A 17,602-nucleotide genomic window follows, 5' to 3' on the forward strand; every position below is an offset into this window, starting at 1 on the left:
CACACTTCTTACTCTTCCTGATGATATTGCAATTTGATTCATCCGTCCCTTAATACTCAACAAAATACCAGCAGTAAGCTTCTTTTCGTTATATTTTTTCTTCCCGTTATTATTGGCTTCTTCAACTCTAATGATGGGTATACGTGTGTGACCCATCTCTTTAACACTGTGTAAGGAACCGTTTGATATCAAACGCACAACCGAACTTGGCGCTTTCGATTCTGTTATTTTTTCGATCGAGAATCGATAAAATTTTTCAAGAAAGAAGATTTTACTACAAAATATGTTAACCGACACAAAATGTGGTTTGATACAATCTTTTTTTTTATTCGAATTTTACAATGATAAAAGAAGAATGGAATTCCAAGAATGCGGGAAAAGCGATTTGCATATTTTGGTTGTGTGTTCGACAAAAAAGAAAATCGAATTGTATTGTTGTGAGCCAGTGACAGCTAGCTGCGCTGGATCAGCTTTGTCATGCGGATGCGGCAGATGACAATTGTTATTCATACGAGCAAATTTCTTTCTATTTTACTTTCATACCTTTCGCTTGTAGTCTCTGCACGAACGGAAAATTGATTCGCTTTTGTTCGTTTTCGCTACTCTCTCGTTAAAAATATTCAAGTACGATGAATAACTGTGGTATTTTTTTCCCAATTATCTTGACTGGTGGCATGATGTATTAGGCTGTTATCCAGCGACCTTGAGGAAGTATTTTCGTAGCATGTTTCGTCCATTTCCAACATTCATTCCTCAAATAGTACTTATCATTTTTTTTTCTTGTTTGTTTTAGGAGAGAAAATTGAGGAAAACATGGAATTGCTGCTGGCACGGGATGAACGCTCCGCTGTCGTCGCCGCTGCCGTCGCCGCTGCCCACTCTCTTGAGACCGCAAATGTTGGCTCCGCACTCGACCCGAATCAACAATCGGGCACCGCCACGCATCGCTCAAGTGCCCTTTGAGGCTATCCCGCTGGAGTTGGGCAACTCGGCCGGCAAACCCGGTCAATCGTTGCCTTTCGGTGTGCCGTTAAGGCCCCCCGTCTTCCCACCCAAACTGCCGCAGACTGGACAGAAGGTGCAGGGACTTCCGTTCACCTCTGGTATCCCGTTTCCCATTCAGCTGTTTCCGCCCGTCTCGCCCAATCGGCCCTGGCCTCCTACGAACCCGCTCGTGTCCGAATCCCCTCTGCCCGCTCTCGTGACTTTGACCACCGAGACATCGTCGACCGTTCAAACGAATCCGAGTCCGTTACCCAACAACTTTCCTGCAATCAATTTGACCGAAACTCCAGCCATCCCACACATTATCGAAACGACTTTATCAGTTTTTTTTTTCCTGAAGACTCCAGTGTCCGTCACCCTACGGTGGTTGCAGTTGTAACGACAGCAGCAACAATAACAAAAATAACAACGACAACAACACAGTTACCGCTACCGAAATCGACTACCATCCTAGTTCACGAGTAATCGTCGATCGATATCTCTTCTATAATGCAACCGTCCATCGAGGACGAAAGCTCGTCGAGCGGCCTTTTGCCGTTGGATGGCCCGTCTCTTGTTCCGCCAGTGATGTCTTCATCATTGCCTGCGATGCTTTACTCCTGTGATATCTCCTCCTTTTTGTCCGTCCTTCAAAGCTGGCCTACGCCGTCCACTGTGCCTCAATTGGAGGCCGGCACTCCTCCTAATGTCCTTCAACTGCCCGACAGTAACAGATACACGCCCCCACTGCCGTCTGGCCGTCCGGGTCAAGTCTTCCACGACGAATATTTGTCTCCGGCCAACGGTTACGGCGACGTTGACGTCATCACCAGCGACAACATTCAACCGCACGGAACCTACGGCGATACCTTCGAACTGGTCGTCACCGCTGCCCAGAATTTCGGCGGATCCTCGCCGCCCGTCAACAACGGAAGGCCTTACGTCATTCCGGTTGACATCGACAATGTTCACGGAGGCCTACAATCACCTGCTTCGGTGGAATCCGATGAATACGTTTCGATTGACGGCCGCAAAACATACTTTAATCTCTTTCCAACGGAAACAGTCGACGGGAACGAACCGATGGTCCAAGCGACCGCCATGCCAAAACCAGCACCGGTAAACTTTACTTAGATAAATCTTTTGTTTTATGGACTTTGAATTTTCTACATATTTCTAATCGATCCACCCATTTAGATGAGCCATTGGATACGGTTACGCTTAAACGGAGAGCCCTGTTGAGCCAGTTCGACCGGCAGCTCCGCCCAGGCTAAGTTATCCGGTAGCTGCAGCACCGGTTGTTGTCAATCGGCCCACTGCTTTACTTATTAGAAGACCATCCATGACTCTTCTTGGACTGTATGCATTGATTCGTTGTTTGCAGCTGTATAAAAAAAATGAAGAAAACAACTGTTTATTAACGCATCACGTTTCTCTTTCATAACAAGCCGGATCGACGCCTGCATCGTGGGAGACCCTAATGCCTGTTTAAGAGCCCAAAAAATCGTGTCAAGCCGAAGAAGATGGATCAGCTTGCTCTTGTAAACCGGGTTTTTGGCCGGAAGAAATCCAGTGAAGTCTGCAAAGGTACTTGTTAATCAATAAAACAACATAATTATATTTACTGTTGAAATGTTCAACGCTAATGTTGATTTGCCAATTGTTTTATAGGATTGACCAGTCTCCTGGTATCAAAGAGATTAGACCGATTGGACAATCAGAGATTAGCCATAAAGTTTATCCGTTCTAGAAAAAACTTTTTTCAGCATCGATTTCATGTTTTATTTCAAACGCACTAGACCATTGGTATTATTTGTTGATTGTTATGCTTTATTATATATAATCTCAATCAGAAGAATTCTGAGGGAAAAAATAATTTTGATCATTTTTGCTTAAAGATTGTAGCATCACATTGCGGCCTTTCTTTTGGCAATTACAAAATTATTAGTAATTTGCAAGTTGGAAGTTCGTTGCTAAGTCGGAAAGTTTTTGTCTATTGATTATCCTTATTTCAAATACTGCACAGCCTTACAATTTTGTCATTTTTTCACTTTTTTTTAAATAATTCGCTAGTTGCTAGATGGCGGCTTCGGGATTTGTTTCTTTCTTCGCTAGATGGCGAAAAAGTAGGGGATTCATTTCTTTCTGCTAGTTCTCCTCATTCCTCACTCCTCAGTCAGTCAGTTGTTTTCCTATATTTTAACTCATTCACGTACAGTTTACGGCTTTACTTTACTTAACTGTCCAAAGGAGAGAAATTGTTCGTTAAATTTTCGGTGCATTTACTCCAGAAAACTCTTTGTGGAAATTTTTATTTGGTAGAGCGAAGCCCAAGAAATATCAAATTAATACCATAGTCCCCTAAAAAGTTCTTAAAACACAACTCAAAACACAAACTCATTAATTTACTTCTTCAAATTCTAGATGCATACTGCTGTCAGTCATTCCAACAACTCAACAAGTTGACTTAGCAGCTCAGTCATTTTCCATCCATTAGATTTTCATGCTGTCGAAAGCCTAAACTCATGTTTGAAGCACACATATTGTGCTTGTTTATAGTGGAATAAAAATGTGCCGAGATAAGGTATTTCCCATTACTGCTATTAATTGTTACAATTCAGAATTTCATGTAACATAGGTATTATTCTTGCTCATGAGCCATAGGATCTTTTCTGAATCTCGCAATTTGTTGGTGTAACCTGCAACAGCATGTTTGTTGTTATGGCTGTTTCTACTTCTGTTTAGAAGGCAACCCAGCTGAGGCTGAGGGATAAGTAGCGTTTATTTCTCATCAGTAAATTTGTGTAAATTTGTAAATAGCATAGAGTATAGAATTTGTAAATAACCGACCGGCTCCGAGACTCGTCATCAACGTGGGTCATCGTTTTGTTGGTATTATTTCGTTTGCGTTAGTGTTAGTTAACCCGTTGGCTGCCCACACCTTTGTTCTCCCCTGTGTTAGCTCCTTAGGACGGGCTGCGCTGTTCGGTCTCGTGGTTTACATGCCACGGGGTCGGACAGTCGCTCCAGCCCAAGATTCACCGCAAGGCGCCAGTGCACCATAGGGACTTTCCCCTTGTCGATTCGGTGATGGATTCTAGGGGGTGTGCGTTCCCATCTTCTCCTTTCACCATGTCAGCCCGGACTTGTCAGCAATGGCAAGTCCCACCTTGGTCATGGATCTTTCAGACGTGGCGCGTAGAGAGCAACCCCGTATGGCGTGGCAGCCAACGGGTTAACTGAAGTGTATGGTGATTATAAAATGTGGTGGAATTGTGAACAATTGCAATCTATTGTTGTTGTTTTTTTTTCATGTAGCAGTTCAAATTCAACCATTGATATAACTAGAAAAACAAAATCAAGATGGATAAGGAGGTAAATTAGTAAATTGCTCGTTATTCTATAATTTTTTAAAAAAGATGCACCCCTGGGGCGCATTTACTCCAAAAAACCCTTTAAGGACATTTTATTTGGTATATTGTATTTCAATATAAATAATACAATATAAAATACAATATCCATCTAGAACCTACAAAGTGCAGGCTCAAAGTTTACTTTATATATGACGGTCGTAGCCTAGCGGTTAGAGCGACTGGAATTCGAAGATAGGTACTCTCCAGCTCGGTATGCTTTCTCATTAACAGCCATCATGTGTTTCCTGCCAAGGGTGGCACTGTGCATGCTTGGTACTGTAATGAGCGATGATGCATCGCTATGTCATCATCTTCGGAGGCTATGGTTGTTTACGATAGAATCACATTGGACTACATTTGTATCCCACTAGATGGACTAATACACTTGTAACGTTGTAAAAGACATAGACTAGGGCGTACTGTACGGTTGTACCTGACCTGAATAAATACTGGATAAAATTTTGTTGGTTTTTCTAATTAACAAAGAATTCCGATTTTTGACAAAATCATATTTTTTTCAAAATTCAAAATCATATTGTCTGTTTGTTTTCGGTTTTTATCTTTGAAAATGAAAATGTTTTTATCTTTGACTTAACTTATCTTCTACAGAAACCTTTTAGTCTTTCAGTTCAAAACCTTGCACTAGCAAAAAATTTTTTAGCCATTTTTAGCATAGATTTCATTTTTATTATTTATTACTGAGGCTGGAAGAAATCTTTCTCTGATGAATTTCATTTTTGATTAAGAATTTATTAAATTTTTATTTTAAACGGTTAAACGCATAAGTACTTATAACTACTTAAAATATATACTGTACTCCGTGTGTTAGTAGTTAGTACTGCCAAATGGGCGACATCATGACGACCATTCAGTTAGCAAATTACAAAATTTGTACTAATTTGTGAGTTAAAAAATTCATTGCAAAGTTAGAAAGTTTTTGGTCGCCCGTTGATTATCTTATTTTTAAAATATTGCACAGCCTTTCAATATTGCCTTCAAAAAATAATAATAATTGCTTGATGGCTATTGGCTAAGTCGGAAAGTTTTTGTCGCCCATTGATTATCCTTATTTCAATTTCAAATACTGCACAGCTTTGCCATTTTTTTCATTTTTTTAAATAAACCGCTAGTTGCTAGATGGCAGCTTCCGTATTTGTTTCTTTCTTCGCTAGATGGTGTTTAGCTGGTTTGATAATGTGACATTTATTGCAGACGCCTGCAGAGTGCAGACAGTCCAGACACTTGAGTAAAAAGTAAACATTGTCTCTTCGACGTTTTACATCATGGGAATTACCAAAAGGCAGTTTAACTTTTTATTTTTTAATTTTGCTGAATGTTTACCATTTATTTATGAATAATCAGGAAATGCAGCCTATAATCTGCACTTCATGCTTCTTAGTTCTTACATCGTGAAACGACAAATGGGGCGAAATGGGCGAAACAACTTGTTGCTAATTTATACTTATATTCCTGTGATTTCAAATACCAAATTGAACTTCGTATTTTATGTAGGTAAATCTTGACCTAGTATCCTTATTTTCTGAACTTAATAACTTATTTCTTCAAATTCTAGATTCATACTGTCAGAGTCAGACTGTCAGTCATTCCAACAACTCAACAAGTTTACTTAGCCGCTCAGTCACTTTCCATCCATTAGATCTTCATGCTGTCAAAAGCCTAAAACTCATGTTTGAAGCACACATATTGTGCTTGTTTATAGTGGAATAAAAATGTGCCGAAAAAAGGTATTTTCCCATTACTGCTACCCAACTGTTACAATTCAGAATTTCATGTAACATAGGTATTATTCTTGCTCATGAGCCATAGGATCTTTTCTGAATCTTGCAGTTTGGTGGTGTAACCTGCAACAGCATGTTTGTTGTTATGGCTGTTTCTACTTCTGTTTAAGAGGCAACCCAGCTGAGGCTGAGGGATAGGTAGAGTTTATTTCTCATAAGTAAATTTGTAAATAACATAGAGAAATTTGTCCCATCGCTACTTATAGTTTCAGTGACATGAAGAGTGTGAAGTGAATAACCTGCAATGTACATGTACCAGATCTGTACATGAATATATGTACATGAGTGCAGACATGTAAAGAGAAAACATTTTTATTTCTTTTAAATCCATAGCCAATAATCATTTTATTCTTTCCAACAGATCTGCAAACACGAAGGTTATGAATTTCGTTCTTGTGTTCAATGGAGTTAGTGCTGGTTGCAGCTACTGGCCTTTTGTGACGTCTTGATATCAGTTTGGAATAATAGCTGGACTCTGGGGAATCCTCACTCACACTCGAGGTAACTTTGCAGTCAACATATGTGAGGAGTTTTAGATTCGTTACATTTTTTGCATGTCTTCGTTGAGTTGTTTGCACGTAAGCAGCCTGCAGACAGGTCACGATGAAGGTTACGAGAAACATTACGTAAAACTGGCATATGGTGGTGTAGAGGTTGGGTGAGAATGACACGTGTTTCATCATTCATCAAGCAGGTACAATAGCCGCAAGGGTTAAGAGGTGGGTCAGGGCGAGGAAAAATAGAATAAAAGGAGAGAGAAAAGTCGAAAGAAATCAGTCGAATGAGCATCTCTGCACGACAACAGTAACTGCAGTCAGTGCAGTGCACTGTTTGTCATCAACTTTATTCTTCATCGTGTTACCAGTTTTCAATCATGGGTAGATTTTCTGTATTTTACATGTAGTTGTGAGTCATTCCAAATTTTTCTTTGTTAATCTCCCAGTAGGCTACCATAACTGAATAATAATGATTATTTTTTTTTTGTCCGGTTAATTAAGGCGTCGTGCTGCTGTTACTACTTACTAGTAGTTACCAACGGCATTCCTCTCTTATTATAATCAGTTTGAATCGTGAGTAAGAATTTGTTGTTACATGGGGTTGTCCGTTCAGTAAAAGACTTGTGAATCGATTTAACTTTTTTCGGGTATCATACCACCAAGACTCCAGATTATTACACCAAACTTATGCTGCCCCAAGTTAATACACCAAATCCCCGAAGTATTATTCGTCCCCGAGCTACGCTACCAAGGGGTCAAGTACTACACCGAGGCTCTGAAGTACTACATAATCAAGGCACCGGAGTACTACACAACTACGTATGCTGCCCCAGCTTACTACACCGAGGCTCCCAAGTACTACACCACCATGGCACTGTTGTACTGCACAACTACATATCATGGGTAAATATTCTATGACGGAGTTTTAAATATGCCAATTATTGAATATCTAAATTATTTGTTGTCTAGTCGTATATAATGGGAAATAAATCAGTCGAGTGTGCATCTCCGATACGGCAACAGCAACTGCAGTGCTAAGGCTCAGACTATTACACCACTACTTATGTTGCCCCGAAATACTACACCAAAGCGCCTGAGTACAATACCGAGGCCACTAATTACTACACCACCAGGGCACCGCAGTACTACATCACTACACATCATGGGTAAATATTCTGTTACGTGGAGTTTTAATATGCCAACTACTAAATATAAAAATTATTTCTTGTCTAGTCGTATTAAAGGAGAGAAAAGGTGACGAGTGAGCAACTCCGTTACAGCAACTGCCATGCACTATTCATTCTTGAATAGTCACCAATTTCATTCTTCGTCGCATTACAAGTTTTAATAAAGGTAAATATTTTTCCATGGAATTGTGAATCAACTCAACTTTTTTTCTATTTGTGTCAGTTATTATTTATTAATGTTTAAATTTATTAATTGTCTAGTAAACTATGGCGTCGTGCTGAAGTTGGGTGTCGTATCGTTGATGGCTGGGTCGACCACTGGTGTACCGATGTTTCCTGGGTATGGCGGGTACCAAAGCACAACACTGCCGTGCCGTGCATCCGGTAACATGATTGGATGGCGCGATGAAGATTAAGTGGCATATTGTACATTGCTGGTGAGATTTTGGTAAAATGTTATTGTTGCTTTGTTGTTTTGCATTCACAAATTATCTTGAATTGTTTCACGAGGGTATTATGTAAAGGTTGAAAAGAGAATTACCATATAAAAAAAACAGATAAGAGATTAAATATGAAAAGTTGAAAAATACAGTTATTTATGCATATTACGTGATTTTGTTTGCTTATCAAATCGAGTCTTAAAAATTAATCTCTCATCGATATTGTCATAAAATTATATCACAAACGTAAAGTAGGAAAGGCACAGATAGTGTAGATAAAATAACCAATGATTTTATGTTTTTTTTGTTTTACAATTAATCTATATCGAATGTGAGAATTTTTTTTTAAACATAGTAGTGTTCAAACAAACGCCATAAGTTGTTTCTTTGAAGCTCCGCTAATGACAAGTGTCGTGATGGCAGACGACAACAAAATCTGACGTTTGATTTTTTTGGATTCAGTTTATTATTTCGTGATCTGTCGTAGTGTAATGCAAATGCTCAGTTCTCAACCGGTTTTCCATCATGTTTAACAAACTCGATACTATTAAAAATGATTGCTCTTGGCCGTAATTTTTCCATCGGCACTCTCTACAATCACATTGAAGACGTCATTGTACCCAGTAAGTAAAAAGTTTAACTTTTCTTTCTTCACAGAACGTCAAATTCGAATGTTTATTTTTTAAGATGGATAATTATTCAGCGAAATTTAAGATAATAACGTGAAATTTGGTTGCAGATATGCGTCTGTCGGTCTGTGGGATCCAAGTGATGTTTCTTGTCTGGCCACTGTCAAAATAACAGAACGGAAAGAAACTGTCAAAGTTCATTCAATTGTGGCCGAGCAAATGAGTGAAGAAGAAGACGATATTGATGATGATGAATCTGGGACCACCTTGTTGTCTGATTTGGGAATGGACAATCACTCGGCCATGAGTTTGATGGCTGGACTGTTACACCCTTCATTGGCAGGAGCTTGGCAGTACCCGATCTGATTCCACAATGGGATTGTTTGATCTCGGCTCTGAAGTGGCAATCCATTGTCGTTCCTCCAGCAGGAAAGTCTCAGTCGACCCCACTAGCCTGGAAATTATCTGCCGGCCAGAGAGACTCATCAAGAGCCAGGCCACTCACGTCGTTGTAGCGGTCACTTACGGCCTGGAGGCCTTCTGCATTTTCTCTCCTCAACTCGGCCCACATCCGAAAAGTTCCAGGGAGGAAGACGACTACGCCCACTACTTTGCCAACGGACTTTTGAATGGCCGAAATCAACTAGAACTGGACGAAGAAGATGAAGACGGCCGCCTTATTCCGTTAAACTTGCAGTGCTGGACTTTGAAGGACGTCGGCGAGCAGTACCAAGCCTGCAGGAAAGTCATGGATCACCTGGCCAGCACGGCCATCCCGTTGAGAGTGTGGTTGTACCCTCTTAGTAAGCTGATGTAGACGGTAGCCAATAACATTGATATAAACAAATTTTGAAAATTTAATTGCAATTGTAAATTCATTGTTTTGTTTAATTCATGTGTGACGGAAAAGGAGGGAAATTGCTCGTTAAATTGTTGAAAAAGTTGCACCCTTTGAACTCATTTCTCCAGAAATTCTTTATGGACATTTTTATTTGGTAGAGCGAACAAGCCCAAGGAATATCGAATTAATACCACAGGCCCAATACTAAAAAGTTTCATAATCTATAGATAACAAATCATCTATATTTTTTATTGGATTGGTTATAAATTAAGTTCAATTCTTTTAATTTCACCCTTCTTTTTTAATCTCACTTAAGAAAATACAAGTTTTATTTTAAAATGGCCACGATTATGATGGGAGGACGTTCTCACCATTTTTTCGGCTTTTGCCGTGTGCTGTCTGTAACTGATGTCAATCAAACGGCCCAGAAACGTTTTTTTCTTCATGGGCGGAATTGCAAATCTAACCGGACACATTAAGTTATAAATATATGGAATACGGCAACTTTCTCATTGGAATTGATCGGTAACTTTTTGGGGAGAATCTTGATTCCAAGATCCTTGCCTCTGTCCAACTTGCTTGGGTCAGTCAGGAATTCATAACGGATCTTGTCTAGGGCATCTGAGGAGTTGGAGATCAACTAGAAGGTGTTGATAATCAAGCTCATAAGCTGAGCAATCTCGGACTGGAATGCGAAAGTCTCGGCTTCCATTTGAACTTCTCCGGGCATCTAAAAAGGAAAAGGAAAATATTTCAGCAAGAAAGGTTTGTCAATTGTGGTAGATCACACTAAAAAATTGAAATTCTACATATCTATGTACTTGAGGCATAACAAAAAATGTGTAAATATCCAATTTGTTTGTCTAAACCATTAGTAAAACTTACTTTGATTTAGAAAATAATTTAACAAGAGCACAAGATTGTTTGCAAGTATGGTCTTGTGGAGAGTTTGTCCCGTGTGGGAATGAGATTATAAATCACTTAGGCAGCATTTATAGGCTTTTGACAGCATGAAGATCAATGGACAGGATGGAAAATGACAGAGCGGCTAAGTCAACTTGTTGAGTTGTTGGAATGACTGACAGTAGCATCTAGAATTTGAAGAAATAAGTTAATCAAATAAGGACACTAGGTCAAGATATACCTACATAAAATACAAAGTTCAATTTGGTATTTGAAATCACAGAACTATAAGTATAAATTAGCAACAAGTTGTTTCGCCCATTTCGCCCCGTTTGTCGTTTTACGATGTAACATGTAAGAAGCATGAAGTACAGATTATAGGGATTATAGGCTGCATTTCCTGATTATTCATAAATAAATGGTTAACATTCAGCAACCTTAAACAATAAAAAGTTAAACTGCCTTTTTGTAATTCTCATGATGTAAAACGTTGAAGAGACAATGTTTACTTTTTACTCAGTGTCAGCACTCTGCAGGAGTCTGCAATAAATGTCACCCTGACAGAGGCAGAATAATCCCTGAATACTTCGTCAAACGATTGCTACATTCTTTTTTTTCATTTATACCATTACCTGATAGAGAATAACAAAAACAAAACTACAATAAAAACTTGTACTGTAAAGAAAAAATATTCTAGTGATTCCAGATATTATTTTTTTTATTTTTGAAGGAAAGCACGTTGTGTTTAGGGAATTACAACCAACGAATTGGACTGCTTATCGGAATCCCTTCCCTAATGTTTGTTTTAGTATTTGATTCGTGACGACGTAAACTAAAGTTGACGTAAAGTTTGCTGAATAATTTACGAGATTAATTTTCGTGAGTTGTGTGTTACTGTAGCTTACATATGTAACAAAGTTTGTTTATGCTATTTTTATGTTATTTTGCTAGTCTTTTACTTCACGGTGAGCATTTCTAGTGATCAGTCTCAGGGCTACTGGCCTACTGGCTACTCGACAAATCCTTATTAAAGTCGGTATTGCTCGTGCGTCTTCTAGGCAAGTTGCATATTTAATTCTAGTTAACCATGTATGTTTTTTAATGTGTTGCACTATCTTTATCCTCATTACATCAGATAACAATGGAAAGTACCGGTTGGAAATTGAAGCCGTTTGTGCAGCACAAACCAACAGAAAGTTGCCCTGTACAGATTCCACTGGAAAGGATGCCTGGTGATCGAAGAATATGCACTGATCCCAGAGTGCAAGTGAAACCTTCTGATGTAAGAGTACTTGTGCAACCTTCTGATTTGAAAGTACTCGTGCAACCTTCTGATCCTATATTGTTTTCTTTTGTCATTTAGGTAACCGTTGAAGAAAGTAGCAGGCATTCAAGTACTGAAAGGAGAGTTATGTTCAGAGGCTCACGAGAGAAATTCTTAACCATGAACAACGAAAGGCTGCCATTGGATCCGAGAGTGCGCCAGCAAACACCGAGAGAAGTAATTTTCTTTTGCCTAACCTTTTAGTTCAGTATAATATTATTGTTTTCATTCGTTTTAGGTACGCGTTGAAGACAGCCGATGTGCTAATAAGAGAGTTCAGTTCAGAGATCCACTAGAGGAATTCGAAACCAACGTAAGACTATTTCTCTTTACACGAAGGTGTTACTTTTTAACGTTACGATCACTTCTGTTATCAATTTAGCAACTTCACGTGAATTATTTTCCGAAGATTTTCACCAAGAGTATTCTGTTGGAAATGTTTCAAGAGTACGGGATTATCACTCGCATCGTAATCAAAAAACATTTTGCTTTTGTACACTTCGAAAAGAACAAAGATGCTCTAAAAGCAATGAAACGTCTGAACAATCAACGCATGTTCGGTGCCATTTTGAAGGTGTCGCCGGCCAGGCGTACACTTCCCAAATTGGCCCAGCCAAATTCCATCCTTCGCGGTAGCTCTGGTTTTACTGCTGATGTAAACGTGCCGTCCAGATCTGGAATGCCTAGCACTAGCCGTGAAACTAATTACGACTCTTCAGCTCGTTGTGTTTCGGTAAGATCTACGGAAGAAGTAGATTCTCACAATTTCAGTTATATAAATTTGTATTTTATAGATGTCTTATGGAATGAGGATTCAAGGAACTGGAAGTAACGACGGGCCTAAACTGGAAGAATCCGTCGCTGACTCGACGCAGAGAATTGAAAGAGCTGCATACAAGAAACTGATGATCGAAACAAAGCGAAGCCGCTACAGGCAAGTTGTGTTTCTTTATCTAACCTATTTTTTTTAACTAACGTAATTGAACAATTATAGTGTTTACTACTCGGAGGAAGACGACGATGAAGAAGGAATTCGTGAATGGTGCAAAACTACCGAGTTCAGTGGAAGAGCTGATTTTCTTTGGTACGATGTTCCGACCTATGTGGACAATTCATAATTTTTTTACGATTCTGACTTTCGAACAACCCACTGTGATGCCGACAACCCTACATTTCAAATTCAGGCATTATTTTGTTTTTGTTTTTTCAAGTTTTGACCGTCACGAAGTTCTCAACTGACCGATTAGAACTCCAAATTCTCTTAAAACTGTTAGTCCCCTTGACGTTTATTCCCGTCTCGTCTTCTGTAGTGTTGTACAAATTTAAAGTATCCGAATGAAATCTTCTGCGTCACGTTTGGATTTTAGCGCTCGACATTTTATTTCAAATCGCGTTTATTTTAATCGTTCGTGGATTCTGAGCAATCTTCTAAGCGATCTGTTCTCTGTCGCTACATGGTTAAACTTATGTTTACCAGATGGCGATTGCCTTTGTGAGGAATTATATCGGCAATTTGTTTTCGAGCATTTTCGAGACGCTGAGCGAAATCCATTGTTGTATTTCAAGTTTTCGACATTTCTTTTAAGAGAATGGAAAAGGTAGGTTTCAGTTTGGATCCTTCAAGGTTGCTGAATGCTAACTATTTATTTGTGAATTTACAGGTCAAGTAGCCTATAATTTCAACTATAGGCCAAATCAGTGAATCACCTATTCTCGTGGCCAACACTGCTGTCACGAAAGTCTTCTCTTGGCAGTGTAGGCTGTAGCTGCTGTACGTCTCATTCCATGAGGAAATACAACAGTTGAGGTAATTATGTCGATCGTTTTTCTACAATAAGGAGAGTACTTTTTCTAGGAACTATTCGCCTAATGTTGCTTGCTATTGCCTGTCATGCACTCAATTTTAGCTAGGATGATGCTCATCTTCTGCCTGGCACAACATTCGACCAGCAATCAACTTCAATATGGCACGAAAGAGATAAAGGGCTGAAAAAAAGAGATCAATGGAATACATATTGTTAATTATACCAAAGGTTAAAAACACAAAGTAAGAGGAAACAAAAAAAATTTTTCTTGTAACAAAATCCAATAATTGTTTATTATTATTAGTATCAGATCTGGGAAGAGAAAATAATTCATTTTCTCTTTTACAGCCAATGGAATTGGCGCTAGTTGTTTGCGAATGTTATTTGAAGACCAGGAAGGTGACAGGTGACCAGTGAAGGTGACTTTGAATGCTTGCATTCAAAGTCTTAAACTTTTCCATCATGAAATGAAAAGAGTAGTTTTAGTTTAGATTCTTCAAGGTTGCTGAATGCCAACAATTATGCATTAATTTAACGTAATTTTTAGTGAGAAATTTAAATTTGGTCAAGTCTGCTCTTGTGGCCTAAAGTGCACTCATAAAATGTCTTGTAATCTGTAGGCTGCAGTTGCTGTACATCTCATCCCACGAAGAAATACAACAGCAATTGAAGTAATTATGTTGGATCACTTTTCCTGCTTATAGGCTTAAGAATAAGTTGGGTCATCAGAGAATATATTCATTCGTGTTTTTGTTGGACTAACATATTGGAGAAATTTTGCTAGGGGGCACCACACTTCTTACTCTTCCTGATGATATTGCAATTTGATTCATCCGTCCCTTAATACTCAACAAAATACCAGCAGTAAGCTTCTTTTCGTTATATTTTTTCTTCCCGTTATTATTGGCTTCTTCAACTCTAATGATGGGTATACGTGTGTGACCCATCTCTTTAACACTGTGTAAGGAACCGTTTGATATCAAACGCACAACCGAACTTGGCGCTTTCGATTCTGTTATTTTTTCGATCGAGAATCGATAAAATTTTTCAAGAAAGAAGATTTTACTACAAAATATGTTAACCGACACAAAATGTGGTTTGATACAATCTTTTTTTTTATTCGAATTTTACAATGATAAAAGAAGAATGGAATTCCAAGAATGCGGGAAAAGCGATTTGCATATTTTGGTTATGTGTTCGACAAAAAAGAAAATCGAATTGTATTGTTGTGAGCCAGTGACAGCTAGCTGCGCTGGATCAGCTTTGTCATGCGGATGCGGCAGATGACAATTGTTATTCATACGAGCAAATTTCTTTCTATTTTACTTTCATACCTTTCGCTTGTAGTCTCTGCACGAACGGAAAATTGATTCGCTTTTGTTCGTTTTCGCTACTCTCTCGTTAAAAATATTCAAGTACGATGAATAACTGTGGTATTTTTTTCCCAATTATCTTGACTGGTGGCATGATGTATTAGACTGTTATCCAGCGACCTTGAGGAAGTATTTTCGTAGCATGTTTCGTCCATTTCCAACATTCATTCCTCAAATAGTACTTATCATTTTTTTTTCTTGTTTGTTTTAGGAGAGAAAATTGAGGAAAACATGGAATTGCTGCTGGCACGGGATGAACGCTCCGCTGTCGTCGCCGCTGCCGTCGCCGCTGCCCACTCTCTTGAGACCGCAAATGTTGGCTCCGCACTCGACCCGAATCAACAATCGGGCACCGCCACGCATCGCTCAAGTGCCCTTTGAGGCTATCCCGCTGGAGTTGGGCAACTCGGCCGGCAAACCCGGTCAATCGTTGCCTTTCGGTGTGCCGTTAAGGCCCCCCGTCTTCCCACCCAAACTGCCGCAGACTGGACAGAAGGTGCAGGGACTTCCGTTCACCTCTGGTATCCCGTTTCCCATTCAGCTGTTTCCGCCCGTCTCGCCCAATCGGCCCTGGCCTCCTACGAACCCGCTCGTGTCCGAATCCCCTCTGCCCGCTCTCGTGACTTTGACCACCGAGACATCGTCGACCGTTCAAACGAATCCGAGTCCGTTACCCAACAACTTTCCTGCAATCAATTTGACCGAAACTCCAGCCATCCCACACATTATCGAAACGACTTTATCAGTTTTTTTTTTCCTGAAGACTCCAGTGTCCGTCACCCTACGGTGGTTGCAGTTGTAACGACAGCAGCAACAATAACAAAAATAACAACGACAACAACACAGTTACCGCTACCGAAATCGACTACCATCCTAGTTCACGAGTAATCGTCGATCGATATCTCTTCTATAATGCAACCGTCCATCGAGGACGAAAGCTCGTCGAGCGGCCTTTTGCCGTTGGATGGCCCGTCTCTTGTTCCGCCAGTGATGTCTTCATCATTGCCTGCGATGCTTTACTCCTGTGATATCTCCTCCTTTTTGTCCGTCCTTCAAAGCTGGCCTACGCCGTCCACTGTGCCTCAATTGGAGGCCGGCACTCCTCCTAATGTCCTTCAACTGCCCGACAGTAACAGATACACGCCCCCACTGCCGTCTGGCCGTCCGGGTCAAGTCTTCCACGACGAATATTTGTCTCCGGCCAACGGTTACGGCGACGTTGACGTCATCACCAGCGACAACATTCAACCGCACGGAACCTACGGCGATACCTTCGAACTGGTCGTCACCGCTGCCCAGAATTTCGGCGGATCCTCGCCGCCCGTCAACAACGGAAGGCCTTACGTCATTCCGGTTGACATCGACAATGTTCACGGAGGCCTACAATCACCTGCTTCGGTGGAATCCGATGAATACGTTTCGATTGACGGCCGCAAAACATACTTTAATCTCTTTCCAACGGAAACAGTCGACGGGAACGAACCGATGGTCCAAGCGACCGCCATGCCAAAACCAGCACCGGTAAACTTTACTTAGATAAATCTTTTGTTTTATGGACTTTGAATTTTCTACATATTTCTAATCGATCCACCCATTTAGATGAGCCATTGGATACGGTTACGCTTAAACGGAGAGCCCTGTTGAGCCAGTTCGACCGGCAGCTCCGCCCAGGCTAAGTTATCCGGTAGCTGCAGCACCGGTTGTTGTCAATCGGCCCACTGCTTTACTTATTAGAAGACCATCCATGACTCTTCTTGGACTGTATGCATTGATTCGTTGTTTGCAGCTGTATAAAAAAAATGAAGAAAACAACTGTTTATTAACGCATCACGTTTCTCTTTCATAACAAGCCGGATCGACGCCTGCATCGTGGGAGACCCTAATGCCTGTTTAAGAGCCCAAAAAATCGTGTCAAGCCGAAGAAGATGGATCAGCTTGCTCTTGTAAACCGGGTTTTTGGCCGGAAGAAATCCAGTGAAGTCTGCAAAGGTACTTGTTAATCAATAAAACAACATAATTATATTTACTGTTGAAATGTTCAACGCTAATGTTGATTTGCCAATTGTTTTATAGGATTGACCAGTCTCCTGGTATCAAAGAGATTAGACCGATTGGACAATCAGAGATTAGCCATAAAGTTTATCCGTTCTAGAAAAAACTTTTTTCAGCATCGATTTCATGTTTTATTTCAAACGCACTAGACCATTGGTATTATTTGTTGATTGTTATGCTTTATTATATATAATCTCAATCAGAAGAATTCTGAGGGAAAAAATAATTTTGATCATTTTTGCTTAAAGATTGTAGCATCACATTGCGGCCTTTCTTTTGGCAATTACAAAATTATTAGTAATTTGCAAGTTGGAAGTTCGTTGCTAAGTCGGAAAGTTTTTGTCTATTGATTATC

The 17,602-nt window shown here is 39.9% G+C and overlaps 3 protein-coding genes and 2 long non-coding RNA genes across 13 annotated transcripts; 4 read left to right on the forward strand and 1 right to left on the reverse strand.

Annotated features, from left to right (window-relative positions):
• Nucleotides 1-697: 697 nt before the first annotated feature.
• On the forward strand, nt 698-2,823 carry LOC124349991. Its single transcript, XM_046800955.1, has 4 exons — nt 698-2,103; nt 2,182-2,343; nt 2,433-2,571; nt 2,656-2,823. Exons 1-2 carry the CDS (start codon nt 1,495-1,497, stop codon nt 2,224-2,226), a joined length of 654 nt encoding a protein of 217 aa, XP_046656911.1. The 5' UTR covers nt 698-1,494; the 3' UTR covers nt 2,227-2,343; nt 2,433-2,571; nt 2,656-2,823.
• Nucleotides 2,824-3,030: 207 nt separating this feature from the next.
• Nucleotides 3,031-10,061, forward strand: LOC124350282. Of its 8 annotated transcripts, none has more exons than XR_006920649.1 (12): nt 3,031-3,302; nt 3,409-3,568; nt 6,219-6,491; nt 6,558-6,697; nt 7,195-7,266; nt 7,357-7,596; nt 7,663-7,859; nt 7,927-8,046; nt 8,142-8,264; nt 8,783-8,943; nt 9,060-9,752; nt 9,860-10,050. It is a non-coding gene; the product is annotated as an uncharacterized LOC124350282 (long non-coding RNA). The 8 variants fall into 8 exon arrangements; XR_006920654.1 differs by lacking the exon at nt 3,031-3,302 and adding an exon at nt 6,765-7,074 and having other exon boundaries at nt 3,338-3,568; nt 9,860-10,051; XR_006920650.1 differs by lacking the exon at nt 3,031-3,302 and having other exon boundaries at nt 3,338-3,568; nt 6,219-6,334; nt 6,403-6,491; nt 9,860-10,048.
• Nucleotides 10,062-10,136: 75 nt separating this feature from the next.
• On the reverse strand, nt 10,137-11,101 carry LOC124350368. Its single transcript, XR_006920847.1, has 4 exons — nt 10,939-11,101; nt 10,676-10,881; nt 10,321-10,520; nt 10,137-10,252 (listed from the first exon to the last, which is right to left on the reverse strand). It is a non-coding gene; the product is annotated as an uncharacterized LOC124350368 (long non-coding RNA).
• A 699-nt stretch (nt 11,102-11,800) lies between these two features.
• LOC124348454 lies at nt 11,801-12,412 on the forward strand. Its single transcript, XM_046798673.1, has 4 exons — nt 11,801-11,975; nt 12,057-12,194; nt 12,256-12,356; nt 12,400-12,412. Exons 1-4 carry the CDS (start codon nt 11,835-11,837, stop codon nt 12,410-12,412), a joined length of 393 nt encoding a protein of 130 aa, XP_046654629.1. The 5' UTR covers nt 11,801-11,834.
• A 122-nt stretch (nt 12,413-12,534) lies between these two features.
• LOC124349990 lies at nt 12,535-17,455 on the forward strand. 2 transcript variants are annotated; one of them, XR_006920339.1, is made up of 9 exons: nt 12,535-12,750; nt 12,812-13,615; nt 13,679-13,824; nt 13,929-14,064; nt 14,133-14,686; nt 15,407-16,716; nt 16,795-16,956; nt 17,046-17,184; nt 17,269-17,455. XR_006920339.1 is itself a non-coding variant. In XM_046800954.1 (4 exons), exons 1-2 carry the CDS (start codon nt 16,108-16,110, stop codon nt 16,837-16,839), a joined length of 654 nt encoding a protein of 217 aa, XP_046656910.1. In that variant the 5' UTR covers nt 15,394-16,107; the 3' UTR covers nt 16,840-16,956; nt 17,046-17,184; nt 17,269-17,436. The 2 variants fall into 2 exon arrangements, 1 of the variants encoding a protein (XP_046656910.1); XM_046800954.1 differs by lacking the exons at nt 12,535-12,750; nt 12,812-13,615; nt 13,679-13,824; nt 13,929-14,064; nt 14,133-14,686 and having other exon boundaries at nt 15,394-16,716; nt 17,269-17,436.
• The last annotated feature ends 147 nt before the right edge of the window (nt 17,456-17,602 follow it).

The sequence above is a fragment of the Daphnia pulicaria genome, chromosome 7, assembly GCF_021234035.1.
Source record: "Daphnia pulicaria isolate SC F1-1A chromosome 7, SC_F0-13Bv2, whole genome shotgun sequence".
Classification (NCBI taxonomy): domain Eukaryota; kingdom Metazoa; phylum Arthropoda; class Branchiopoda; order Diplostraca; family Daphniidae; genus Daphnia; species Daphnia pulicaria.

Bases quoted from the DNA above. Each gene is read 5' to 3' on its own strand.
- LOC124349991 (XM_046800955.1), top strand. From the start codon at position 1,495: ATGCAACCGTCCATCGAGGACGAAAGCTCGTCGAGCGGCCTTTTGCCG. The intron at 2,104-2,181 runs GTAAACTTTACT...CCACCCATTTAG, and splicing joins CCATGCCAAAACCAGCACCG to ATGAGCCATTGGATACGGTT.
- LOC124348454 (XM_046798673.1), top strand. From the start codon at position 11,835: ATGGAAAGTACCGGTTGGAAATTGAAGCCGTTTGTGCAGCACAAACCA. The intron at 11,976-12,056 runs GTAAGAGTACTT...TTTGTCATTTAG, and splicing joins TGCAAGTGAAACCTTCTGAT to GTAACCGTTGAAGAAAGTAG. The intron at 12,195-12,255 runs GTAATTTTCTTT...CATTCGTTTTAG, and splicing joins GCCAGCAAACACCGAGAGAA to GTACGCGTTGAAGACAGCCG.
- LOC124349990 (XM_046800954.1), top strand. From the start codon at position 16,108: ATGCAACCGTCCATCGAGGACGAAAGCTCGTCGAGCGGCCTTTTGCCG. The intron at 16,717-16,794 runs GTAAACTTTACT...CCACCCATTTAG, and splicing joins CCATGCCAAAACCAGCACCG to ATGAGCCATTGGATACGGTT.